Source organism: Peromyscus maniculatus, chromosome 17 (assembly GCF_049852395.1).
Source record: "Peromyscus maniculatus bairdii isolate BWxNUB_F1_BW_parent chromosome 17, HU_Pman_BW_mat_3.1, whole genome shotgun sequence".
Lineage (NCBI taxonomy): Eukaryota > Metazoa > Chordata > Mammalia > Rodentia > Cricetidae > Peromyscus > Peromyscus maniculatus.
The window spans coordinates 45,549,019-45,576,798 of record NC_134868.1 but is presented as its reverse complement, the minus strand read 5'-3'; the positions used below and the strand labels follow the sequence as shown (position 1 = coordinate 45,576,798).

The 27,780-nt window shown below is 51.0% G+C and overlaps 1 protein-coding gene across 2 annotated transcripts in view; it reads left to right on the top strand.

Moving 5' to 3' along the window:
• Positions 1 to 284: 284 nt before the first annotated feature.
• Adgra2 (adhesion G protein-coupled receptor A2) overlaps positions 285 to 27,780 on the top strand; it is a 44,707-nt gene continuing 17,211 nt past the window's right edge. For both annotated transcript variants that reach the window (XM_042263028.2, XM_006982922.3), the window contains exons 1-2: positions 285 to 958; positions 16,927 to 16,998. In XM_042263028.2, the coding sequence (XP_042118962.1) occupies positions 684 to 958; positions 16,927 to 16,998 (347 nt within the window). In that variant the 5' untranslated portion in view covers positions 285 to 683. The remainder of the gene's footprint in view (positions 959 to 16,926; positions 16,999 to 27,780) is intronic.

Here is a 27,780-nt window from a genome sequence, read left to right as displayed (position 1 = left end):
GGTGTAGGCGGATGAGAGGGTTTTGTTAAAAAAGTAATGGTTGCCTTGGAGGTCTGAGCTGGGTTGTGGCGAGAAAGGGTCCTGGCCCGTAGAAAGAGTCGGGATGGAAAAACAGCCTTGGTGCAGGGAGAATGGGAGTGGGTGGCTGTCCAAGCCGGCTTCCAGGCTTGCACTTGAAGGAGGGCAGCCGCCTAGCTGCGCATCGGGCGGCGCTAGGGCCTCGCAGAGTGACGAGGCGGTGAGGGAGGCGGGCGGGGGCTGGCGGCTGGAGCGGCGCGGCGCCGAGCTGCCCCCATCCATGGCACGGAGCTGCGGCGACAGCAGCGGCCGGGGCCAGGCGCGATCCGCTAGGTCTCAGCCGCGCGCACCGCGAGCCGGCGACGCGCAGGGGCCGGGCTCCCGTCATCGGCTCGGAGCGCTGCGCTGAGACTCGGGCCGCTCCGCCGGGGGCCACCCGCGCTGCGCTGTCAGTGGCGCCCGCGTCCCGCCGGGCCCCGGTGCTCGTAAGCCATGCCCCCGGGGCGCCGCAGCGGGGACCCCGAGGCTTGCCTCCGCCCAGGGCCCCCCGCCCCGCCCTCGGGCGCCCGGGGCTCCCGCTGAGCACGCCTCCAGCACGCCCGGGTCCCTCCGGCCGGCGCGCCGTCTGGCTCCTGAGCTGTAGGTCCCCGCGGGGCGATGGGTTGATGGGCGCCGGGGGACGCAGGATGCCGGTGCCGCCCGTGCGCCTGCTGCTGCTGCCGCCGCCGCTGCTGCTGCTGTGTCTTCTGCTCCTGGCTCCCGGAACTCGGGGTGCGCCTGGCTGCCCGGTCCCCATCCGCGGCTGCAAGTGCTCTGGGGAGCGGCCCAAGGGACTAAGTGGCGGCGCCCACAACCCGGCTCGAAGGAGGGTGGTGTGCGGCGGCGGGGACCTCCCCGAACCTCCGGACCCCGGCCTTCTGCCAAACGGCACCATCACCCTGTGAGTACCCTATGCCCGATCAGGACAACGAGGGGAACCTAAAAGCAGCGGGGCGATCTTGCCACTTGAGAGACTGGGCAAAGTTTGAGTCCAGGCATCAGCCGGGAAACTTGAGTTAGGGGAAGGATAGGGGTTTCGGGAACCAGGGTGTGCCCCAGAGAGAGAGGCACCCACAGAGTCCTCTCACCTGCACAGGTGAAGTGCGAGTGGGCGCTGGAAGGACATCCGTGTCCCTTGTCCCAGGTGGGCTAGCATTGCAGCCTTAAGGGGCCCTGAGCTGGGTGGGAGTGGGAAGGCTGATCCGGGCCAGGGGCCCTCTAGATGGCTGTGGTTCTTACTGAGGCTTCGGAACCCCCACGAGGGCGGGGAGGGGGGGGCATCCTCCTGGACTCAGCTGGCGAGCCTGGACGCTAACTGGGATAACAGAGTCTGCGGTGCCCCGCCCCGGGCCTGCGGAGCTCTGCTCCCAGCCGGGCTTCATTGGGCTGGAGGAGAGTGAGCTCCGCTAAGCCTGTCCTTGGAATGCTGGAGCTTCTGGTCTGAATGAACCCTCCTGCTCCCCCCTCCGCGTCCCAGTTCCCTCTTGGGCTCTCTCCCACTGTCCACATTTGGGAAGTGAACTCGGGTTGGGCAAACGGGTTCTGGTCTGTTCCTTTTCTCCTCCGTGGAAATAATACAGGCCTTGACTGTTTATCGATTGACTTCATTGCTCAAAGATTTGGTAGAGCAACCCAGTTGAAGGGAGACACGTGCCTCCCGGCTCCCTCCAGCGTTCTCCTTTCTTCTGGGGCCCGATTCAGCCCTTGCTTTACTGGTCTCAAGTTCCGGCAACCGCACGAGGAGAGCCCCCCGCACCCCAGCGGCTTCCTGTGCTGGCCATGTGCTCCAAGCTCCACGCACGACGTGGAGTTGAGGGTCGCGCCCTAGCGGTGACTCCTTGCTTTCCCGTTCAAGATCCAGCCTAAAAACCGCCTCGCCTTCCCTGTCAGCCTGACCCCGGGAGCGGAGGCAACCGTTTCTCCAACCACCCCTAGCCCAGAGCTGAGGCTGGCTTCATCTATTCGATTGTCCCCAGAACAATACAGTAAGTCCTCTGGTGGGTTCAGAGGCGGCCGGCTTCCTGACAGGACACAACTGGTCAGCCTGTGATGTTAGCCAGCTGGCCTGCATTTTCTCCAGCTGGGGTGTGTGCATGCACACGCCTGTGTGCCTTTGAGTGGAGGCGGCATTTCTCCCCTGTTCAGCCTCCATGCAAGCTCTGGGGGATGGCAGTGGCTGCTAACTAAGACTTTTTCACAGTAGGTCTGCGTGTCCAGTAATGCTAAGGGTCGTAGAAGGCTTGGGCATTCCCAGCCTACTTCGTTAGGGAGGCGCAAAATGCTTTGCCGTGAGTACTAGCTGGGCTGATGTTTGGGTCACACAGATGCACAGTGATGTTTCAGCTGGGGGTGGAGGTGGTTTGTGTAACGGCACATGCTCCTGAGGCTCAGCACACTCACATGTGTGGGAGCTGTCTCTTGTATGTCTGTTGGTGGGGATTAGGGAATCCTAACATGGTCAAGGCAGAAGGAAGGGAGGGGAAGAAAAAAAAATAGAAAAGTGATTTTGCAGTACATCTTAGAATGATTTGGCAACTAATGCGTTCCAGCCATGGCTAATTCCCATCGACGCCACTCAAAGGAGTGAGACCAGCTCTTGGTGAGAATATATCATGACAAAGTAGCAAGCAGACTCGACGTAACTTACTTTCCTGCCCCAGCCTCAAGCCCACCCTTAAGGAAAGGCTCCCCTCTCCTCTCAGGCCATTCACCTAGCTGGCTCACAATACCTTCTGAAGAGACTGGTCCCCACCTGACTGAACAGTGCAAAGGACAGACCAGGGAAGCCCACTCATCCATCAGTCTGGAGTGGGGTGGACTCTGCATCTCTCTCCAGATGTTTTTCTTAGCTTTCCACATTTATGATCCTGATGGTCCCCCCCACCCCACCCCCCACCCGGGCCAGCAGCCTCTGAAGGGAAAAGACCCAGGGGTCTTCTCTGCAGAAGGTAGGCGAGCATTCCTCAGTCCAGGCACACTGTCGCACCCCAAAATGCATCTTGAGATGAGAAAGAAAGGCTGTCAGCGGGGTGCTGCTTGCCCTTTCCATGCCAACGGGGTGGAAACCCCCTTATAAGTGGGGAGTCATGGTAGGTGCGGGGTCGTGCTTGTAATCCCGGAGGGCGGTGAGTTCCAAGCCATTCTGAGCTACATAGGGAGACCCTGTCTCAGACAAAACAGGACATTCATTTCGTCCTCTCTAACTCCTCTGTGTTCTTTTTTTTTTTCCACACAGATTTTTCCCTTTTTTTTTTAAGCTTGTCAACCGGGTTGAGCGGCCAGACTTGAGCCAGCTGTTTTTGCATTGCGGCTGTGTCCTCCCTCACAGACATTTGCTGCAGTCCCACTGAGGACCTTCTTCTCCTCTCCAGAATGGGTCCCCCCAGCTCCCAGTCACAGGAACCCTCAAGATAGAAGCCTGGCAGACACTTAAGGCTAGGACTCCAAGTGCCAGATAAGGTCCCTGTCTGCTAGGGGGGCCTCCCTTGAGCAGTCCTGTTTACCTCATTGAAAAAAATCCTTCCTCTGCCCGCCCGCCCGCCCGCCCGTTATCTCAACTCCTGCCTTCTGTTTTTGCAGACCACAGGTCCCCTCTCCCCCACCCTTTGCTTTGTGTCCTCCATGGTGGACTTTCATTTGCAGTTTTCCAGGAAAGCAGAGCTCTTGGCTTCCTTCCTGATCCATTTCTCACCCCACCCCCCCAGCCTCACAGCCCTGTCTGCTGGGCAGCTGTGGGTACAAATGCCCCGAGCAAGCGGGAGCCCTTATGAGCCCTCTCTCTGAGGAGAAAGGTCCTAGGGTAGGTGGCTTATGGCGGGGAGGATTTTGCTGGGGAGTGGGAACCTCTCCAACCTGGGCAGTGGCTGAAGGTCTGCTTCCTGGTCCTTAGCTCTGAGAGTTAGAGGGGGAGCAGGCTTGAGAATAAGGGATTCCAGGAAGGACTGATAATAGATATCTGCCGAAGGAAATCTCCCCAGGAGGACCTCAGAGGACACCAGCCAGTGCCATAAATTCCCACTTCGTCTGCACTGACAAGGGTCTTAGGAATCAGCAAGCCCGGGCCCACATCTCGAGGCTTTGTAGCTAAGGCTGGAGAGATTAGAGGAATCGCTAGGTGGATCAGTGTGGGATTAACTGAGTCTAAATGTTTCTACCAGATGAGGGTCTTGCTATTTGGGATCCAGTGGACCCAAACTCTACCTTTAAAACCTATTTAATTTTTTTTTTTCTCCAGCAGAACCAAAGCCCTCTTAACCTGGAACCATTTCAGGCTGAGTGAGGACGGGGCAGGCTTCGGATAAGTCACTGCTCATCCCCCCAGAATAGCAACCTGCTCAGCCTACCACAGACGCCCCTGTAAAGGGCAGAAGGGACTGTCTGCACACATGTGCCCAACCCTAGCTGGGGTGCTCATGTGATGGTCCTGGGTAGGGAGAGGTAGGGGGAAGCCCCTCATGGATGGACCCTGCCAATGATCCTCCTGCCTCAGGGAGGTGGCTCTTCCGCAAAGATCTCCCTTGGGGACTCTCAGCTCTGGCTTGGGACTCAGGCAATGCAACCACCAGAATCTAGTTAGGAGAGTGTGGGGCAAAGTGTGCCAACCACCAGGCACACAGCCTGAGGGCAGTGGAAAGATGCTGGCTGGAGGGGCGGGCCCAGCCTGCCTCCCCACCCCCTTCCCTTCTACCCTCTTTCCCCCATATGGTTCTCATAAGGTCTGGGCTCCGAGACAGCGGCCAGAGGAAGTGGCTGTGTACAGAGAGCTTTTGTGAGCAGGGGAGGGGGAGGGGGAGAGTGGAGAGAAAGAAGGAAAGAAAGGAGGGAAGAGGCCCCCCGAGATGGAGAGATGCGGGAGGTTTGAGTCTAGCACACTCCCAAGCCCTCTGGGGTGAAGGTCTTATTCACACCTCACGAACCCCTAGACCCCCTTGCCTATCCCAAGTGAGGAGAGAGGAGGAACCCCAGGGCCTCCCTGACTCCTCCCATCCACCTTCGTGAGGGGCTGTCGATGGCCAGCCCAGGTGCCAGAGATTTTGACTGCCCCTGCTCTGTGGCCTTGAGAAATGCCTATCCTTCAGACTCCTGGTGCCAGATCTTAGGGTGCAATGCATGGCCCTGTTTCAGGGGAGCCCTGTGAGGAAAGCAGAACCCCCCCCACCCCCGCAGGATTTGGATGGCATTATTTACTGCACTTAAGAGATTGAGGCCCCTTAAGGCTGGGTCCCAAAGACATACATATCCTTCAGCCCCAAATGGTACCAGGACATGGCTAGGGAAGTCACTAGACGGGGTCATTTGCTTGGATTAATCAAGACATGTGCATGGACTCTGAACCCTAAGGTCCCGTTTTGTGGGGTCTCGTGGAACTGGTGAAGGGTGCGACAGCCTAGTCCTTGATGGCGACTCTGAGAATCTACCCACCACGTGCAGGCAAACTAGTGTAGCATGAAACTACTGTTGCTTGATTCTTACATTTGGGGTCACATTTTTCTGTTTGTAAACGTACCCCACCACACACATGTGTCATTGGGATAAGACCCTCTTCTGCCGCTCCTAAGTGGGTCCGGGTCTTTCCTCTCAACTCAGCCTCGGTCTGCTTCAATCGCCAGAGCCCAGAGAGGGTGGGGGAGCTCCCCATGGTCACACAGTTCGCCCAGAAGCAGTGACTCTCCCATCACCCCCGAGGGAGAGGCGGGCCAGGGAGCAGAGGGGGAAGAGAGAAGGGAAATGGCCCCCGAGCTGAGGGACCATCAGGAAGGGCCGCTGAGAGGGGCTGTTTATTTTCATTCCCCCAGCCTGGCTGCTGTGTTCTATTTAGGGCCCAGACACTGACAGGACGGAGTTGCCTCCTCCCCTCCCCTTCCTCCCTCCTCCGAGGGGCCCCCATCCTTCCCAAACTCCAGAACATTCCTTTGCTTTCAGGACTGGACCACGGAGGGAGGGGGAGGGCGAAGTGGGGTGGGGGGGAGAAACCGGAGTGAGCTGACACAGAGGTCTTACTCCCCCAGCCCACTCCTTCATGTTCCCCTGGGAGGCAGGGGAGGCGGGATGGGGCACCACGGGGTGGTGGTATGCAAGATGGATGGGCCCAGGTGAGGGCAAGCGATGGTGTGACCCCGAGGAGGGAGTTGTAGCCAGAGTAGAGGAGCCAGACATCTCCCAGCTGGAAAGGAAAGGGGAGGAATGGGCGCCCTTCTCCCCCCCCCCCCAGCCCCCACGGCGATCAGGGCTCCTGCCGTGCTGGGAATTGTGTGGGGAGGTCCAACCGTGTGCTTTAGACGGGAGAAAAACGCCAGCCCCAGGGTGGGAAAGGCTGGCAAGGGCTGGGGTCCCCTGTGCAGAACTCTGCCCCTCCCTAGCTCACCAAGCCCTCCTCCGCCGGCTTCTGGCTCCCTTGTCACCTCTGCAGGTGACTTCAAGAGCAATCAGGACAGAGACTGGGAACTGTGAAGCTTCCCAGGCCTCTGGGAGGCTTCCCGCTCTCTGGAGGTAACCCACCCCGATGGCATGACCCAGAAGCATCGAGCCCTAGGGTTTGAATGACTGAAGGGGCACCAAAACATAGCTCTCCCTTTCTTCACTTGAGTTGGGTTGCTGAAATAGAAAAAAGTTAGTAGACAGAAGGAAATTTAAAGACGAACTTTTGTTTTCTTTTGTTTGTTATTTGTTTTGTTTTGCGAGACAGGGTCTTACTACATAGCACTGTCTGGCATAGCCCTGGCTGACCTAAACTGGCTATGTAGACTGGCCTGGCCTTGAACTCACAGAGATCTGCCTGCCTCTGCCTCTGCCTCTGCCTCTCCAGGATTGAGATTAAAAGTGTGTGCCACCACACCCAGAGCAAATGTCTTATCACTGCCAAAAGCTACAGTAGTAGCTGGATGTGGTGTGCCACACTTGTAATCCCAGCACCCAGGAGGCGGAGGTAGGAGGATTGCCAGTTCAAGGCCAGCCTGGGCTATAGAGTGAGACCTTATCTCAAAAAAAAAAAAAAAAAAAAAAAAAACGCAAAGCAGAGAGGCTGGCCGTAAAGAGCACTTGCTGCTCTTGCAGAGGACCTGAGTTTGGTTTCCAGCACTCACACCCTACAGTTTACAAATGCCTGTAACTCCCACCCCAGGTGGCTTCCAAGGCCTGGTGCATACACCAGGTTGGCCTCTAACTCCCTCTGCCTCCAGGGTGCTGGAATTAAAGGTATGCGCCTTAAAAACAAAACAAGGCACCCAGTGGTGGTGGCCTTTAATCCTAGCACTCTGGAGGCAGAGGGAGTTTGAGGCCAGTCTGGCCTACAGAGCGCGATCCAGGACAGGCACCAAAACTACACAGAGAAACCCTGTCTTGGAAAAAGAGAAAAAAAAATGAAAAAAAAAAAAAAACATAAAAAAAAAATGAAAAAAATCTCAAACCAAACTGGAAGGAGAAAAAAGCCAGATAAGAAGCCCCAGCTAAGAGAGTCAGAGTTGGCTCCCTAGCAGGCATCCTCAGCACACTCCTGCTCTGGGATGGACAGCTGCCTCTCAGGCACCTCCAAAGGACAGGCAGGCAGAGTGGGCATGCCCTGGAGTTAGGTGTCTTGGCGGCAAGGCAGATCCATCTACTCTGTCCTTCATCATTCAGGGAAGGGGGCTCGAACCCCTCCCCCCCCCAGTAATGGCTTAACCAGTACAAGTGTACAATACCCCACAGAGCATGTGAAGACACTCTGGTCCAGGAACTGGAAGACCTCTGGTCTCTAAATCGATTCTCCAGGTCTTCCATCGCCTTTCCTGAACCATCTCCCAGCTGTCTGCTGCACCTATGGATCGGGGAGCAGGGGCTCCAGGTAGCTGGGGAAAAGATGGATGTTCAGTCCTGTAGGCGGGGTCGGGTAGCATAGTGGGATAGGAATGGGAGGAAGAAGGGAACCGTCCCTGACTTGGGACCACTGGCTCTGCACTGAACTCCTTCCCGATGGGCATTCCCTTCCTGGGTACTCTGCTTGCCCCTATTCACTCAGCCAGTGTCGACTCACATCCACGCCCCTGAAGGAGCTGAGAGACATGCTTTTTGTCCCAGGGACTTTACAGCCTTGGAGACGGAGAGGATCCAGCTGTACAGTGCTGGGCAGGTCTGGGCTCCAAATTAACACTGGGGAGGAGAGACTGGGGGACTAACTTACGGGTAAGTGTGAACGATGGGTCAGCCAGTGTGGTGCTGCTCCAGTCTGGACCAAGATCATCCTGGGCTGCACAGTGAAACCCTATTTCAGAGATCAATGAAAAGGTAATAGCAGATGAATCCGTTGGGATTTATGTGTTTTATGGACTCTTTGAGTCTCAAACCCAAGACCCTTTCTTCCCCCAGCTCTATTTACATTTTGAAGGATCCACGAGCTTGCTTGGATCTCACCGATAGGATTTTAAATAGTGGCAGTGGTTGGTAGTCCTTAAGGTAGATTGAAAGTCCCTCCCTCCCATCTCCACCTCCACTGTAGCATGTTTCTCTGAAAGTCTAAGTGTAGATTGCTACAGCAGACACCATTTCTTGTGTCCCAGCAAGAGTTCCGGGGCCACAAAATCCCCAAGTCTCCCTCATCAGCTTCCACAAACACCTGTAGCACTTTGTCTGTGGTTTCGGCCTGTAGATTCAGTTCTAAAGCTCAAAACTTTACAACTGGTCAGTTTATTAAGTTTATTAACTGGTAAGTTTATTAAGGTACACAATATTTTGGTGAACACAATACCACCACATCTCCTCTCTTTTTGTCTAAAATTAAAAAAGCTTATAACTAATACAAGAAAAACTATCCAATAAGTATATGCAATATACAGTCAAGATTACATTAACAATGTCTAGTCCATTAACATTTGACAGATTCAGATAAAAAACTCCATTATATATATTAACAATGTCCAGTCCAGTAACATCTGATAAACTCAGACCAAAAATTTTTCATTACTTATCTTATTTAAAAAAAAGTAGTTTCTTTTTAAAAGTAGATTCCATAATCTCCCTTTTTATCTTATCATAGCCATATTCTCTCTTTTTTCTTTTCATAATACATTCAGTAGTCTACCTTTTGTCATTTTTATATCTTCCCCTTTTTCTTCAGTGTAGATTCAATGATCTACCTATTTATCCTATTATTTCTTTATCTTTTTTCTCAGAGTAGATTCAATGATCTATCTCATATCTATATTCTCTTTTTCTTTTTGCTTTCTAGGGGTGAAGATATCTTTAGGGAACCTTGAAAAGAAAATTTTGGGGTTAATCATCAAGTCCTGTATCGTTTGTCCAGTCTCTGGATAATAGGAAAGTTCAGGGCTTGTTTCAAGTCCTTGTTCAAGTAGTCTGTCAGGCTGGATCATCTCAGCTAGTCCTCTCGAAATTGTCCTGACCAGTTTGTAAAGTTTTCCATCTAAGCCCAAATGCCTTGGTTTTGCCCACTCTTTACCAAGTCCTGTAGAGGAAGGAGACAAGACCTGTTAGAAAAAGTGAGAGGAAAGCCAATAAGCAGGGTCAGGATGAGGCAGCGTCTCTTTGGTCTTGGCCTTGACCCATGGCTGTCTTTGGCTGGCTCTGTGTCTAGGGCAGTGTCTGGACAGTGCTGAGACTGGAAGAGGAAGATCCACCTGGCTCTCCTGTTGCCTGAAGTCATTCAGGGCTGCCTGGACAGGCTTCCAGCCAAGCAAAGCGGTGGGGGAAGCAGTTCCGGGAATGGGCACGGCACCTTACTTGTCCTAGAGAAAGAGAAAGGGAGCCGCAGAAGGGCAGTCTTCATTTTTTTTTTTAAAAAAAAAAATTTATTTAACTTTATCTTACGTGCATTGGTGTGAAGATGTCAGATTCCCCGGAACTGGAGTTGCAGGCAGTTGTGAGCTGCCATGTGGGTACTGGGAATCGAACCCTGGGTCCTCTGGAAGAGCAGCCAGTGCTCCCAACTGCTGAGCCATCTCTCCAGCCCCTTACCTATAATCCTTCATTAAACACAGTACTCATTACTCATTGATAAAGTGTGATGTTTGGTAGTCATGCATATTAGGCATTTGTTAACTTCTAATCCATAGCATTTATTTGTTTGTTTGTTTGCTTGTTTATGCTGGGGAATCAAATGCAGGGCCTTTCACATTCTGGGCAAGCGTTTGATCACTGAGTTACACACCCAGCATAGTGTTTGTGTCCTAGAGGCGCTGATTTATATTTTAGGTTTCAGGCACTTTACTAGGCACTGGAAACACCCAGAGGCCCTGAGCTCCATCCTACAGGACAATCCGGGAGCTCGGGTTTGGCCTGAATGGTACCTCGGAGCTTATCAGCAAGCAGACAGCCCCGCTCCCTCTCAGTGCTCAGCTCCCCGTTACCACATACCAGCAGCAGCGGGCACTGGTGCCAGGCCTTTCCCACACTCTGCAAAGCTGGTGAAGGCCTAAACCACTGGCACGCTGGACCCTAGGGAGAGTGGGTCCTCACTATCCAGTCTGTTGGATCTGAGGAGGGAGGCAGACACATACATTGACTGACTCTCTTGGGCACGTGAGAAACTTTTGGTGCCGGCACATGTTGGTTCCACGCCCCATAGAGCAGGGCCTACATGAGTCCTTTAGGGTCACTTTTGATGTGGGAGTGGTATCTGGTGAGTTCCTGTGGCTACCCAGAGGCCGCAGGGACTCTCCGAGACGCCAGCCACCCGCTCCACTGGCCTCCTCCATTGGCAGTTCCTGTGTTCACTCTCCTCCCTAAAAATAGGACCCCCAACCCAGAGAGGATTCTGGAATGGCCTTGGTGTACCCCGTATTTGGCCAGATTTCAAACTCTGGAATAGAGAAGAGGGGACCAACCCCGGGGGACTGGTCCTCCTTCCCATTGAAAGTATGAGCTGAGGGCAGGAGGGGTGGGTGGGGCCAGAAGTCAAAGATGCTTAGCCAGGTCTCTGGGGGGCCTGTAGGGTTAGTGCGGTTGGAAGGGATTTGCCAGGCTGGCTCCCTGCAAGGCAGTAAGTAGTGTGAGAGAAGTATAGCCTGAGGAGGAGCGGTCTGACCGGGGAGTTTAAAGAAAGCCCACGCTGGCACTGTGTCTAGAACAGCTGGATGGAGCTGTAGGGGACATGGCTCCCTCCTCCACCGGGCTGCTTCCCGGCCTTCTTCCCACGACACAGTCAACAATGGTGGGAACATTTTTTCCTTCCCATTGGATGGAGGCGCTCTCTCTCTCTCTCTCTCTCTCTCTCTCTCTCTCTCTCTCTCTCTCTCTCTCTCTCTCTCTCTCTGTGTGTGTGTGCGCGTGTGCGTGTGCATATTTATGTTCAGCCACCCCACTATCAGCTCTGCAACGTCCAGATTTCCACCTGCCCATAACATCTCCAGACTTGAGAGTATAGTATACACAAGACCCAAGGATCCATCCCCTGCACCAGTAAAAAATAAATTCCTAGATCCATACAAAACAACAACAACAACCCATGAACATTCTCTGGATGATACAGGTTTAAAGTAAAATTCCTTGCCTGCTCAGGGGATTTAAAGCAAAAAAAAAAAAAAAAAAAAAAAAATCCAATTCTGGGTATTTGGGGGCTCAAACCATGCAGCCGGAGTCTGTCAAAAGTGGGCACTGCCACCTGGAGGGGGCCCATTGGAAAAGGATAAAGAGCTGTTTGCCTGATGCCCGCCTTTGTGTGTGTGGAGATCGGGATCACAGTTTTTGCATCTAGAAAAAAAAAAGTGTGAGTTTTAAGACATTAGGGGATGGCATTTGTGCTGGTCAAGCCCAAATCGTGGATTGCAGCTGTCCCCAGCACAGAGGCATATAGAGAAGGGGTCCAACTGCAGGGGGTCTCCGTAGAATAGGGTGGGATGTGTCCGGGAGCTGGCCAAGCTAAGAGATGTGTTGGTGTGGTCCTGAGTTTCATCCTGGACTGCCTCGCAGGCTGGTCCCCACCTTTTGCAATGCTCCTGAACCCTACAATGTTAGTCACACACATTTAGAGCGTGGCTGGCCTGAAATGAGATATGCTGTTGGAGTACAGTACACTCTAGATTACCAAGTTTTGAAAGAAATAAAATACCTAATTAAAAATGTAAATAGATTACGCATTGAAATGAAAACACTCTGGGTATGTTGGGTTAAATCAGATTCTATTAAAATTAGTTTCACGCTTTAAAAATGTGACTGATAGTAAATTTTAAATTACACACGTGGTTCACATTGTATTTCTATGGGCCAGCTGTAAGTTAAAGGTTTGGGATATATGAGAGGGGTCAGGACTGATGGCTGAAGGGCATGGAAATATGGGGACCCCATTACCACTTATGTGTTCCTCTGAATAGGATTCTTTACCTGGGAACTCAGGTTCTCATTTTGGAAATTTGGGGATATGAATATATATTTGGGAGTATATAAAAGAATTATTTATTAGAAAGCATTTTCTTTTCCTTTTTTTCTTTTCTTTCTTTTTTCTTTTTCTTTTCTTTTCTTTTTTTTTTTTTTTTTTTTGTTTGTTTGTTTTTTGAGACAGGGTTTCTCTGTGTAGCTTTGGAGTCTTTCCTCGAACTCACAGAGATCCACCTGGCTCTGCCTCCCAAGTGCTGGGATTAAAGGCGTGCGCCACCACCATCTGGCCCTAGAAAGCATTTTCTGCCTGGCGAGATGTCTCATGCCTATAATCCTGGCACGTGATAGGTAGGTAGAGTCACAAAGATCGTGCATTCCAGGACAGTTTAGACTATGGAGCAAGAGCCTGTCTCAAGAGAGAAGAGAGAGCAGAGACTGGAGGGATTCCCAGCGGTTAACAGCATGCACTGCCCTTCCAGAGTTCCATTGCTGGTACCCACATCAGGTGGCTTACCTGTAACTCCAACTCCAGGAGACCCAACTCCTCTGACCTGCTGCACACACCCACACCACAAATACACATAATTAAGAGGAATAAATAGAAAAAGGGGAGGAAAGCAGGGCTGTCAAGATAGCCCAAAGGGTAAGGGCACTTCCTACCATGCCTGGTCCCAGAACCCACGTGACAGAAGCAGAAAACCAACTTCTGCAAGCTGACCTCTGACATGAGCACTGTGATGTGTTCCGTGTGCACACACTCACATTTTTTTTTTTTTAAGGAGAATGCAAGGAGAGGGGGGAAGAGAGAGAGGAAAAGGGAGGAAAAACAGGAAAAGAGGGAATAAGAACGTTTGTTAGTTCAGGACTTCCCCCTACATTTATTTGTGTGGGTGTGCATGTGCATGTGGAGGTCAGAGGACAACTTGCAGGATCCGTCCTCTCCTCCCACTGGGTTGATTCTGGGGACCAAAGTCAGGTCATTCCTCTTGGCAGCAAGTGCTTCCTGTCACTGAACCATCTTACTGTCCCCTAGTATAGGAATAAGGAAAAAAAACCACTTTTCTTAAAAGATTTATTTATTTACTTACTTATTTTGAGATAGTCTTAGCCCTGGATGACTTGGAATTCATAGAGATTCACCTGCCTCTGCCTCCCAAGTGCTGGGATTAAAGGTGTACACCATCATACCTGGCCTAAAGATTTACCTTAAAAAAAAAAAAAACAAAAACAAAAAAACAAAAACAAATACTATGCCTTTTTTTTTAAGATAAAAAAAATACGTTATGGTTGTGTTTTGCCTACATGTGATATATATATATATATACCACGTGGGTGCCTGCTGCCCACAGAGTGCAGGCATTGGGTCCCCTTGGAACTGGAGTTATGGATGGGTGTGCACTTCTGGGTGCTGGGAATTAAATCTAGGCCCACTGCAAAAGCAAAAAGTCCTCTTAACTACTAAGCCATCTCTCCAGCCCAAGATCTGTTTCTATCTATCTATCTATCTATCATCTATCTATCTATCTATCTATCTATCTATCTATCTATCTATCTATCTATCTATCCATCCGTCCCTATCTATCTGTCTCTCATCTATCTATCTATCTTAAGAGAGTGCTCCATTATGTATCCCTTCAATGGCCTGAGGCCTCAAACTCACAGAGATCCGCCTGCCTCCGCACTTGAGTGCTGGGATTACAGGCGTGGGCCTCCACACCAGCTAGTGTAGGATTTTTAATGTCAGTGTTTTTCAGACTGGAATCCCCAATCCTCAGACATTGCCCAGAACTCAGACCTGTTTCCCACTCCAAGATCACATCCGTTTTCCAAGCCTGAGTGCTAATGTTCTCTGTGGCTTCTCCACTTGTGAATAGGAGCCCTTTGCTGGCATCCTGGATCCAAAACACAAGAAAAAGGGAGTTTGCTAAAAAGCTCTCAGTTTTCCCATGTCTGAGGGACCTTTTGGTTTTTGTTTTGTTTTTGCTGTGTGTGTTAGGATTGAACTCAGTGCCTCACGCACATTAAGTACATGCTCTCTCTATGTCCTTCCTCTGAACTGTAGCTCAGTTCTGCCATGGTATGCTTTTTTTTTTTTTTTTTTCTGAGATAGATGTTTTACTTTGTAGTGGAGGCTATCCCTCAGTTCTTGAGCCTTCTGTCTCAGCTTCCTGGATGCTAGTTACAAGTATGCAGTACACAGGTGGTACCATCAGTGATGTGCTTTTTGGAATATTAAGATGAAGTGTGTGTGTGTGTGTGTGTGTGTGTGTGTGTGTGTACAAATTGTTAAATGGCCTTATTAAATAAAAACCCAGAGCCAGATATCGGGCTTGAGACCTGAGAGATCAGGGAAATAGGGAAAGTCACAAGCTAACCTCACCTCCCTGACACCTCCGTCTCCAAAGAGACTCATTTGCTCTCTCAGCCCAGCTACATCACTTCCCCTTCCTGCCCAGCTCTGTCACTTCCTGTCTGTCTGTACAGACCTCCAGACCTCTATGGTTAGTGCTGGGATTAAAGGCATGTGTCACCACACTTGGCTCTGTTCCTAGCGTGGCTTTGAACTCAGAGATCCAGACAGATCCCTGCCTCCCAAGTGACAGGATTAACAGCGTGTGCTATCATTGCCTGACTTCCATGTTTACTTACAGTGGTTGGCTTTTTCCTCTGATACTCAGATAAATTTTAATGGGGGACCCAGTATACTGGGGGACATAATATATCACCGCATATGCGTGCGTGCATGCATGTGCGTGTGCGCGTGTGCGTGCGTGCGTGCGTGCGTGCGTGCGTGCGTGCGTGTGTGTGTAGCCTTTTGGACGCCCAGTAATTTCCCCTAAGTCATTCTCCTGGAAACCACCCCTTGTCACCTTTGGAAGGACTATTAGACTTTACTGGAAGTTGGGGGAGCTCTATCTGGAGGGAGAAGAAAGATGAGGTGTCTAACCCATTCACTGATCCAGCGGCACCCCCTCCCACTCACCTCCATCCTCGCCAGTGTTGGACCTGGGATGTAGCCTAGCCGTGGAGCATTTACCTAGAATTCCAAAGGCCCCCAGTCGGGGCCTGGGGCTCCTTGCCTGCTTCATGGGGTCATTCCTCACTCACTCACTCACTCACTCACTCACTCACTCACTCACTCACTTACTCACTCACTCCCATGAGGCGTGGGTGGGGGGCACAGATCTCTGACAGCTCTATCTTAGGTTCCTAGCCTCTCCCTTCTGTATACGGTAGCGCACTGAGGCTGTCTACTCCAGAGACAGCTTAAGGTTTGTACTTTGGGCCTTCCAGTGAGTTTTTCCACTAGTAAGAGCAGAGCAAAGAAGAGGGAAACCCTTTGCTTCGGGCCCGGGCTGCCAGGAGTTTGGGTTGAGAGGCCTCATTAAAACTTTCTAATAAGCAATTAACTGGAGGGTTGAACCCTTTGGCTGGTCTGGAACTCCCTCCCCCCAATAAGAAGTCTGGGAGAAAAAGGCCAAGTGGGTGGGCAAAGATGAGACTGGGGGCCTCCCCCCCCCCCCAGAACAGAAACGGTAAACAAACAGAACGTCCTGTCCGAGCAAGCATTGCAAAGGGGAGACCTAGCCTTCTGTCAGATCGATCCAGGGCTCCGTCAGTCTTTCCACAGGTTGGGGAGGCAAGGACACAGTGACGGTTCAGCCCCTCTGGACTGCAGACCTTGATGGCCCAGAATGGTCACCTTTCTGTAGAGTCCTTGGCTCCAAGAAGAGTGTTGGAAACCTCTCTTCCACCAGGGCTTCCTCCTCCCCCTCCCCTTCCTTCCCTTCTGTGTTTTGTTTGTTTGTTTTTGAGGCTGGGTCCCAGGTAGCCCAGGCTGGCCTCAATAAGCTCTTGCTCTTTTTGCCTCTACTTCCCAAGCACTGGCATTAAAGGAGTGTGCCTCCATGAGGGGCTTCGGGGCTCCTCTTTTCTACCTGACCCAGAGGAGGCAGGTCTTCCCCATCGCTCTGCTCTGGATTTTGGATTGAGGGAGGGAGGGCAAGGACAGAAACCCTGCGGTGGGCTCGGCACAGAAGCTCAGGGGAGTTGACGCTGAGGCTCCATAGTGGAAGTAGCCAGTCACATCTTTTTTTTTTTTTTTTTGGTTTTTCGAGACAGGGTTTCTCCGTGTAGTTTTGTGCCTTTCCTGGATCTCACTCTGCAGACCAGGCTGGCCTCGAACTCACAGAGATCCACCTGCCTCTGCCTCCCAAGTGCTGGGATTAAAGGCGTGTGCTACCACCGCCTGGCCTGGCTGTCACATCTTAACATCCACTGAGCCCCATCTCAAATCAGATCCAGTCTATGGGTCCTTCACTGCATCATTGCTTGACATCCATGACTTGAAGCTCTTTCTAGGGCGGGACTATTCACCAGCTTCTCCCTGCACCACCCCCTAGAGAGTGGTAGGTGGGGCGCCTGCTGCCTAACTGCAGACAGTGAGTGGCATTTACAGGATGCAGCGTGGCCCTCTTGGGAACCCGGGTCCCTCTCAATCTGCATTTTGCACCACTGTCTAGCTTCTAACAGCACATCTCAATGTCCTTCCTGTCTCTTCAGGCTCTTGAGCAACAACAAGATTACTGCGCTCCGAAATGGATCCTTCTTGGGACTCTACTTGCTGGAGAAGTTGTAAGTCCCCAGAAGTGCGTGGGCAAGGTGGGGGCGGGGCGTGCTAGCCAAGGGTGGGAGTGTCCCTCTGGGAAGGATGAGGGACTTGGGTCGCCAGGTGAGGCTAGAACCTTCGGAGCCAAGCCCCGTACAGGACTTGGTAGAAGAAGGTGAGCTGGGAGCAACTGGCTTTTCAGTAGCGACTGCCGGGCGGCGAACTAGGCAAAAGTAGGGACGCTGTGCTGTTCTAGGCGGAGGTGAGGTGAAAGGCAGCTCATTAATGCTCTTTAATGAGCAATTAGCTGAGAGGGCTGAGTGAGCCAGCCTCCTCCTCCTCCTCCCAGCTGGGGGCCCAGCATGAAATGGCTGAGGGAGACTTAATGTGACTGAGCCCTCTTTTCCTCCTTCCAGAAAAAAACAAATCAACAAAGCCTGGAGGGGGCGCGGAGCGCTGGACTGAGAGGGCGGCCGGAGCTCAGTCATTTCTGACTCTCCTCCCCCGACCCCTGCCAGTGTAAAGCTGCATTTTGGGGCGCAGGGTCCTTACTCTCTCCTGGAGGCCCTCCTCTCCGGCTGATGAGCCCTGGGGCTGGGTGGGGGCGGTGTGTGGGACAGTTACTGAGCAGGAGCTGGGGGCCACAGGCCTTAAGAAAGTGAGAATAAAGAAGGCTGAGGGCTTGGGGACGGAGAGATAAGGCCTGGATAGGACACCTGACTCAGGGACTAAGTCATGTGACCTGCCACAGGAGGGCTTGCATCAAGCCACAGCCATGCTTCCAGAACCCAGCCTGCGCCATCACTTTGGGCGCTTGTCCTGGGCTCTCTTCTCTCCTGGGGACTGATTCTTGCTCTCCTTTCCACCCATACCCACCTCTGCAACCTCTCGTCTCCCTCTCCGAGGCATTCCTAATTCATTCAGTAGGACTCTTAGTCCCTCTTGTACCATTGTATTCCCCAGCCTTGGATCCGTGTGTTGGAAAATGTAAATGAAGAAGGTGTGGCTTGAGTGTGGTGGAGATCACAGATGTCTCTGTACCCGTGACCACAAAGGAGTTTGGGGGCTTCTTTCAGACATATTCAAAGGAGGCGTCATCAAGACTCGAGAGTTCCAGGGCAGCAGAGATGAGATGTCCACTTAACTGTGTTCAGCTTTCTTACAAGGCCTTCTCCCCCTACCTACTTCACAGTGGAAGGGAAAGAGTTTGCCAAACCCACCAAGGTGAAGAGGGAGACTGAGTGTGACCTTGGTGGGAGACAAAAGTGACCAAGTCCACGTGGGGTCAGAAAAGTGTTCTGGGGCAGGCTGGAGACAGGAGAGGTTCCTGGGAGGAAGGTGAGGGTGGTATGGTGTAGGGTCACAGCTCTGTGCTCAGGGTCCTCTAACTGCAGCTCATAGCTGTGATAATGACCAAGATGCAACAAAGAAAGAGAACTACAGACCAATCTCCCTCATGAACACTGATGCAAAAATACTCAACAAAATATTGGCAAACCAAATCCAAGAACACATCAAAACAATTATCCACCATGACCAAGCAGGTTTCATCCCAGAGATGCAAGGATGGTTCAACATATGAAAATCTGTCAATGAAATATACTATATAAACAAACTGAAAGAAAAAAAAAACCCACATGATCATTTCATTAGATGCTGAAAAAGCCTTTGACAAAATCCAACACCCTTTCATGGTAAAGGTCTAGCAGAGATCAGGAATACAAGGAACATACCTAAACATAATAAAGGCAATTACAGCAAGCCAACAGCCACCATCAAATGAAATGGGGAGAAACTCAAAGTGATTCCACTAAAATCAGGAACAAGACAAGGCTGTCCACTCTCCCCATATTTATTCAATATAGTACTTGAACTTCTGGCTAGAGCAATAAGACAACAAAAGGAGATCAAGGGGATACAAATTGGAAAGGAAGAAGTCAAACTTTCACTATTTGCAGATGATATGATAGTATACATAAGTGACCCCAAAAACTCTACCAGGGAACTCCTACAGCTGATAAACTCCTTCAGTAAAGTGGCAGGATACAAGATCAACTCAAAAAAATCAGTAGCCCTCTTATACACAAATGATAAAAGGGCTGAGAAAGAAGTCAGAGAAATATCACCCTTTACAATAGCCACAAATAATATAAAATACCTTGGGATAACACTAACTAAACAAGTGAAGGACCTTTTTGATAAGAACTTTAAATCTCTAAAGAAAGAAATTGAAGAAGATATCAGAAAATGGAAGGATTTCCCATGCTCATGGATAGATAGGATTAACATAGTAAAAATGGCAATCTACAGATTCAATGCAATCTCCATCAAAATTCCAACGCAATTCTTCACAGACTTGGAAAGAACAATACTCAACTTCATATGGACCAAAGGCTATCTTTAAGCTCATACCTGAGGCTCAGAGAAATGCTCTCCTGAGGTGTTGCATTTATATAGAGTGTGGCATGGTCCTAATGGAAACCTGGGTCCTCATTCCATCTACAGTCTGCACCTTTTGGCTTCTAATGGCATCTTCTGTTGAGGCTTCTTTTTTCTTTCTTTTTCTTTTTCTTTCTTTTTTTTCTTTACGATAGCCTTATGGCCAGGTGTAGTGGCACACACCTTTAGTCCCAGTGCCTGTGAGGCAGAAGCAGGCAGCTCTCTTGAGTTTGAGGCTAGCCTGGTCTACAGAGCAAGTTCTAGGACAGGTAGGGCTAGAGAGAGAGAGAGAGAGAGAGAGAGAGAGAGAGAGAGAGAGAGAGAGAGAGAGAGAGACTTGTAATGTAGCTCAGGCTGGCCTTGGACTCTCCAGTTTCACTAAGTGCTGGGATTACAGGTGAAGGAACATGTTCATTCTTCCATATGTGATTGAGCATTTGAGAATAGATTTTTTTATTTGTTTTATTTTTATGTGTACTGGTGTTTTGCTTGCATGCATGTCTATGTGAGGGTGTCAGGTCCCTTGAAACTGGAGCTAACATACAGTTGTGAGCTGCCATGTGGGTGCTGGGAATTGAATTTGGATCCTCTGGAAGGGCAGCCAATGCTCTTAACCCCTGACATTATGTCTTGATTGTTGTTGTTGTTATTTTGTTTTTCCAGACAGCATTTTTCTGTGTAATCCTGGCTGTCCTGGAACTCCCTCTGTAGACCAGGCTGGCCTCAAACTCACAGAGATCCACCTGCCTCTGCCTCCCACATGTTGGGATTAAAGGCATGCACCACCACTGCCCAATTTTATGTCTTGATCTTAAGAGGGCAGGAAACCAAACATTTCTTCAGGAGTCTCTTGGGAGAAAGGCAAATCTACGTTTTCCTTCCTGGCACTGTGGTTGAGCACTTTTCTGAACCTCAAGTGGCGCCCCTCTGGCATCTTCCAGCTGTCTTCTTGCTTCATTTTGTTTCCTCTTCCTGCGGAGATACAAGGACTGACTACTCGCCCTCCTACCCACGCAAGTACCAAATTGACCGCCTCTCCCCAGCACCACGGACAGGGAACATGCATAGTGGGTCTTTCAAAGCACTGGGAAGGATGTCTTGATTGACAGCCTGGTGGGTATTGGAGGAATGTGCCACGAGAAAAGACAGAAAGGCAAGAATTCTCAGCTCTGAGACCTCAAGTATGGCCCAATTGGTCAGAAAGAATGAACAAGGCTGGGCAGTGGTGGCACACACCTTTAATTCCAGCACTGGGGAAGAAGAGGCAGGCAGATCTCTGTGAGTTCGGGGCCAGCCTGGTCTACAGATCGAGTTCCAGGACAGCCAAGCCTACACAAAGAAACCCTGTCTCCAAAAAAACAAAAAAACAACAACAACAAACAAACAAACAAAGCACATAACCTTAGATTCAGTCCTCAGCACCTGTAAACTGGGTGTGGTGATAAATGCCCATAAATGAATTTGCAGCCATTCTAGATTATATGGATTATATAAAACCTTGTTTTTTTTTTTATTAAAAAAATGCTGTACATGATAGCACATGCCTTTAATTCTCAGGAGAATTAAATTTCTGTGAGTTTGAGGCTAGCCTGGTCTACATAGTGAGTTTTGGGCTAGCCAGGGCAAACAGTGAAACTTTGTCTCAAAACTAATAAAAATTTAAAAAATTAAATAAAATTCCCAATCTGAGCTGGGAGCTCTGCTGCTATGAATCACTCTATTCATGTGACAGCTATGTATGGAGCCCTCCATATGTTGGGCCCTGATCCCAGTGATGGTTTGGTTATAGCCAGCAGACCTAGTGCCTGCCTTCAGGCCATTTATTTACTTTCTCTCTACTGACAGGACCCAGGAAATAACAAATGATGTGTGATGTGTTGGGAGACGTATATGCAAAGAAATTCTTTGAGACCAGAAGTTCTAGGCCAGGATGAGCAACTCAGTAAGCCCTCATCTCCACACACACACACACACACACACACACACACACACACACACACACACACACACACCATTACATCCCCCTGTTCTCTTCCTACTCAGTAGTCATTTGCCTCTTCTCTTTTGAAGTGGTGAAACCCAACATCACAACCTTCTAGGGCAGTGGTTCTCAACCTTCCTAATGCTTCAAACCTTTAATACAGCTCCTCATGTGGGGGTGACCCCTGCAACTATAAAATTATTTTGTTGCTACTTCACAACTGTAATTTGGGTACTATTATGAATTGTAATGTAAATATCAGTGCTTTCCGATGGTCTTAGGTAACCCCTGTGAAAGGGTCGTTTAACCCACAAGTTGAGACCCACTGTTGAAGTGATCAATAATTGCTGTTAAGTATGGGGTACCCATTGTCAAAATAGGGAGGGGATAGAGCGAGGCTAGTCATGGACTTAACATCTTGTTCTCCTGGGAGATCAGGTTGTTGCCTGAAGAGATCGGAACTTAAGTGAAGTGGAGAGAGAGCCTTTGGGGCAAAGGCTGTGCACACCCCAGTAAGGAGGGCACCTGGCAGGGCTGGGGACCTCAGGCTTTCTAGCTTGCTGGTCACTCCCTGCTGATAGATGAGTGTGTGTTCTAAGAAATCAGGTTCTCTCTCTGTCTCTCTCTCTCTGTCTCTGTCTCTGTCTCTCTCTCTCTTATGTATTTATTTATTTATGTATCTATTTATTTATTTATTTGGTCACTCCTTGCTGATAGATGAGTGTGTGTTCTAAGAAATCAGGTTCTCTCTCTCTTTTTCTTATCTATCTATCTATCTATCTATCTATCTATCTATCTATCTATCTATCTATCTATCTATCTATCTATCTATCTATCTATCTCTATTATCAGCTTGATACAGTACAAATTCTTATCCTAATAGTGAAATGTTTCATTGAGGCTTGTCCAGTGATTGAGTAAAACCAAAACTTATTCTGAACCCCAGTCATCCTAGGGTCCCCCCTGCTAGGTAGCCTCTTTGGTTCTGTGGGTTGCAGTCGAAATCAGGTTCTCGTGATTGTGGGGACTGTCAAGTCCAAACTCCTAGGGCAGCCTGGGAAGTCAGACAGGAAAAAAGATGCTGCTATCTTGAGACAGAATTTCCTCTCCACAGTTTTTTTCTTTTTTTTTCCTCCTGAGCCTTCGTCCGATTACAGGATGTCCAACTGCATTACTGAAGACATCTCCTGAAGGTCAGCTGATTAGCTTTCCACATCTGCAGAACACTTCCCCGGCAGGGTCTAACAGGAGTGGTTTGCTTGTTGTTTTGATATGGGCGTCTCCGTGTGTGGCCCAGGATGGCCTTGAAATGCTGAGCTCCAACGATTCTCCCCATGAGTAGCTCGGCCTATCCGCACATGCCATGGCACCCAGCTGGATGAATGTCTAGGACTAACCATTGTACTAGGCTAGGGAGAGGGCCCATAAGTCATGTAAGCCCTGTGTCTCATTCCTGGAGATGGTAAGTCACTGGGTCAGATGGGGCCTGGGAATTTTATCAAGCAGGAAGGCGATTCTCAGGCTCATCTGAAGTTGGAAGCCAACGTGCCAGATGACCCCTAGACTGGGGGCCTATTCATCACAATTGTGACATTGTAGCCTAGTGTGTAGTTGGTGCCCAGGAAACACTGATCTCTCTGTCCAGTGGGACTCGGATGTCTAGGCATGGCCATGTCCGTTCGATATCCCACAGTCTGTAGACAGCAAGACCTAGGGGAGGGCTGGGATCTGGTCTAGCAACTGCGGTGGTGAGGCCACAGAATGTGCCCTCACCAACCCCCACCCGACTCCCACCCCCACTGCTGAGAGCCCTTCAGGTCTTTGCTAATGGATGCAAGGGTACTATGTGTATGTCTCTGTGTGTGTGTCTCAGTGTGTCGGGCAGTAGATACGCAGGCCATCTATATAGATCTATACGCATGCTTTGGAATTCAGGGCGATGCTGAGTGAGGCTGGGAAGGGTACAAGCAGGTGGACAGGGAGGGTATCTGTGTGAATGTGGGGTGGAAGGGCAGAGGAAGGGAAGCAGAATAGATGGAGAGTGATTGTGGTGAGGAGGACCTTAGTGGTGGATCTAGGATCTAGGGGGACCCATCTCTATCAACTGGGTATGATGAGCCAGAAATCCTGTCCGGCGCAGGCAATTCATGGCCAGCCCAGGGAGTGTACAGAAGGGCCCAGACATGCCTCAAGTGCTCTTTCCCTAAGGTCCCTCTGATCAAGCCTGTTTGTGACGTAAAGGAAAGACATTTGGGGCAGGGTAGGTGGCAGAAGTCAGGGCCAGGTGTCTTAGCTAGCCATAGTGGGACACCTGTAATCCCAGCAGGCTTAGAATTCACCATGTGGACCTGGCTAGCCAGGGCAAGCTCTGTAGAGCTATACCCCAGACCCTCTCAAAACAAACAGAAATAAAGCAAGACCTTAGTCTGGTATAAAGAGGCCTGGGATCAAATCCTGCGCCTTGCATTTGTTTCTGGATGCTTCCACGAGCCTCGCATGTGGAGAGTGGGGTTAGGGGTCCTTCTCGGAGAAGTTGTTATGGGGATAGCTGAGCTCATCTCTGGAGCACTGGAGCACAGGCTTCCTCAGTGAAGACAGTGCCGTCCGTGCCTTTCTCTTCTGAAGAGTTCTACCGAAGGGGTTAGCCTGGTCTCCCGTTCTTGGTAGCTGTCCAGACTTCCCAGGCTTACTCAGGCAGTTACGTGTTTGAAATGTAATGATGTCCCTTTCTTGTCTTAATATTTTACGTTTATGCCGTGGTACGCGGATGAAGATCGGAGGACCTCGTCCTGGAGTCTACCCTTTCTTTCCACCACATGGGTTTTGAGGATAAAATGCAAGTTGTCAGGCTGAGTGCCAAGTACCCCTCACCTGCAGAGCCGTACTGCAGGCCTTTTTTATTTTTATTTTTTTTTCCTGAGGGCTAGAACTCCAAGTGCACCTCGCTTTGCCCTCTGGAGGGCTGAGGCTTACAGATGCAATCAGCTGTGTGTCTGTAGGGCCAGCTTTGGCTGTTTTTATGGTGCTGCTGCTGCTGCTTAGGGCCCAGCACATGTTGGACAAGCCGTGTACCACAGAGCCACCCCCAACCCACCCCCACCCCTGTGTGGAGGACTCATTCCTCGGGTGCCTTGTATGTTTGTCCAGCTCCCCCACCAGTCACGGGCGACGACGAACAGGTTGCTAGAAAATCCTTCAGGGCTCGGTGAGGTGCCTCCCTGCCCACCCATGAGACCACCACTCAGACAGCCCCCAGAAGAGGTCAAGGGGGAGGGACTTAGTACGTGTGGGGGTGTGAGTCTCCGGGTGGATATGGGCCCTCCGCAGCTTGTGTGTGTGAAGCTGGAGCCGAGGGCCCAAGGAGGGGAGCTCGCTGAGCCCCGGATGATTTGTCATTGCCTAATGAGATTAATGAGCCCTAGGGGCTGGTATGCAGCGGGTGCTGGGGCACTCATTAGAAGCAGATGCTCATGGGAATGGGCTGTTCACTGGCCAGGTGGTTTCCATTAATCTGTGGGCGGGGCCCAGGGTGAGGCCCGGGGCTCTTGTCTCTCCTTTCCATTCTCGTTCCCACTAACGCCACCCCACCGGGGAGGAAGGACACTTCGAAGCTGTCCTGGACTCCCAAGACAGCTGAAGCCTTGCCGGGGTGGCTTCCAAGTTCAGGGACAGCCCCCTCTTGTTTGCCCTGGTCAGCCTAAGTGCCTGGCACAGTGTAGGTGCTCAATAAATATCTGTAGAATGGTGTCTGGGGTAGAAGGCCTGGGAGGTGGGAAGGTGAGCGTCCGGGGCCATAAAGGATTTCCTTGGCCACAGGACCCCTTCTTTTCTTCCAGCTTCTCTACCTACAGGGGTGTTCTGGCCAGTTTTGCAGCCAGCCTGCACTTTCCAGTTGAACTCTGGAAACCTTGAAGGGCTGAGGGCAAGTTGCTGTGTGGCCAGCAAACCTATAATTTGGTTTTCAGACCTACAAGCAGGGAGGTCTGTGGGGGATAGGAGGAGCCAGTTCTGCAAAACCCTGCTCGGCCTGTGTGTGAGCGCGCGCGCGCGCGCACACACACACACACACACACACACACAGTCACGTCAGCTAAGTTAAGAGTCACTCACACTCTTAACAAATCTAACATGACGTAATTTATACCACCCATTGAAAGGGCACCGTCCAGCGAGGGCTTTGCTATATTTCAGAAACCTGTGTGATCACCACGCTCTAATTTTAGAACATTTTCATCACCCACGAAAGAAACCTTGAATCATTAGCTGTCACTCCCCGTTCCTCTAGCAGCCCTAAGCCACCGCTAATCTGCTTCCTGACTTGATGGATTTGCCTGTTCGGAACATTTCATATAAATAGAATTATATAATATGTAGTCTTCTATAACTAGGTCCTTCCAGCCAGGGTAACATTTTTCCAGGGTCATCCATGCTTCAGCATGCATCAGCACTTCATTCCTCTTTGTGGGCAAATAGAAGATCGCTCATGGACTGAACACACTGTGTTTTAAGTCTTCTACTCATGTGTGCATTGATGGAGGTTTAGGTACTTTTCTCTTTGAGGCTGCTGTGATTGAATTCTTTTGGGAACCTTCGCCCTGTGGGCTTTTTGTTTCGCTTTGGCTTCTGCTGCTGTTTATTTCTTTGAGGCAGGTTCTGGATCTGTAGCCCAGGCTGGCCTCCAGCACCAAGCCCCCTGCTTCAGCCTCCTGAGTACCTCACTGCCATGGCCAGCCTTGATCTTCTCTTCCTGCCGTATTCTCATGCGCGCAGGTCCGGGGGTTCTGTTCTCCCAAGGTTGGCACAGGCCGTGACTGCCCTGGGAAGTCTCCCTCCGTTTCTTCTCTCAGGAGACCCTTCTTTCATGCTGGCACCCACAGCGGGAGAAGGGTGTGCCTAGAGCCAAGGGAACTCGGTATGAGCAAGGTTGGGCCAAAGGCAATGGGGATGTGGACACTCCATCGACACAGTGCCTCTTCCCCAGGTTCCATACAACAGCAGAGCTCTGTGGAAGCAGAAGGGAGTCATAGAGTCCATATTCTAGAAACAGCTTTATGACCTTAGACAGATGACTTTGCTTTTGTGACCTCGGCTAATTAATGGAGAACCAGTTTAGATTCATCTGGAGCAAGGATCTTTTTTCTTTTCTTTCCTTTCTTTTCTTCTTTTTTTTTAAAATAGGGCCTCACTATTTAGTTCAGACTAGCCTTGAACTCACTTGTCTATAGCTCCTGAGGGCTGGGATTAAAGGCATGCACTGGCCATACCTGGAACAGTCTGTCTGTGTGTCTGGCCCCTCCCCCACCTTTGTGGAAAGGAACTCAGGGCCTTGCCCACATTAAGGCAAGTGCTCTCCCACTAAAGCCCCAGCCCTAAGTTCTTTGGAGCAAGGGTTCTTAGCTGGGATTCCACAGCCCACCAAGACTCTGCATCCAAATGTTAGGTGTAGAACATTCTTCTGGGGTGGGAGTCCAGGCCTTCACCAGCTTTTTCCCAGGAATATGCTAAACAGGAAGGGTTCCAAACGGTCATTTGACAAAAGCCTTGGAGTTCTAGACTATGCGGGTCCTAGGGTGGCATTTCCTCCTGTCCCTGGGGAGTACAGCCCTGAGCCACTTTTCATTATTCGGGGACCGGGCCATCCCTAGGCGCAAAGAGTTATCAGGGTCCGACCCTAGGAGCAGTCCTTGGCCTGTCCCTCCCCCCCCAGACCTGGTACCCCAGGGCTGGCCCACCCCCTAGAAAACTCACTCCCAAGAGACCATCCTGGTCACCCCTGAGCCTCCCTTGAGGAAAGGCGGAGGAATGAATGCCTATTCCTGTGGAAGCTGCCCTAGAGAGAGAGAGGGGGCCTCTAGTGTCTCAGCTGCTGGAAGCAGGGCCCAGAGAGGGGCTGGGGCCCCACGGGCTGCCTTCCTCCCATCTGCAGAGCATCAGGGGGGCAGGCGGGTGGGGTTCACGGAGGGAGGGGGGTGTGTGGGGAGGAAATGAGAATAAACACAAGTGAGCAGAGAGGGAAGGGGTGGGGTGGGGGGGCTGCCGCCTCAGCCCCTTGGCAGCCCATGAAGGGAAATGACACAATGAGAAATGTGTTTCCCTCGGCCCGCCCCTGCGCATGGGGGTGGGAGGCAGAGCTCTGAGAATGGCCAGACCCCAGCAGAGGCCAGGGGGCACAGGCTGGATCCACAGAGGAGGGTGGGATGAAAGGGTGGAGCCTGACAGCCGAAAGGGGGCTGGGCAGGAAGGGCAGTCCTGGGCAGGGGGACTTAACTCTGCCCTCTGGTCTTGCCATGCAGGGAACCTAGGGCTAGGCCAGGCCCTACCGCATTCCCTGCATGTGCCCAGCACGGAGGCACCTTCCCAGAACTCTACCTTTCTCCAAAGCAGAGTC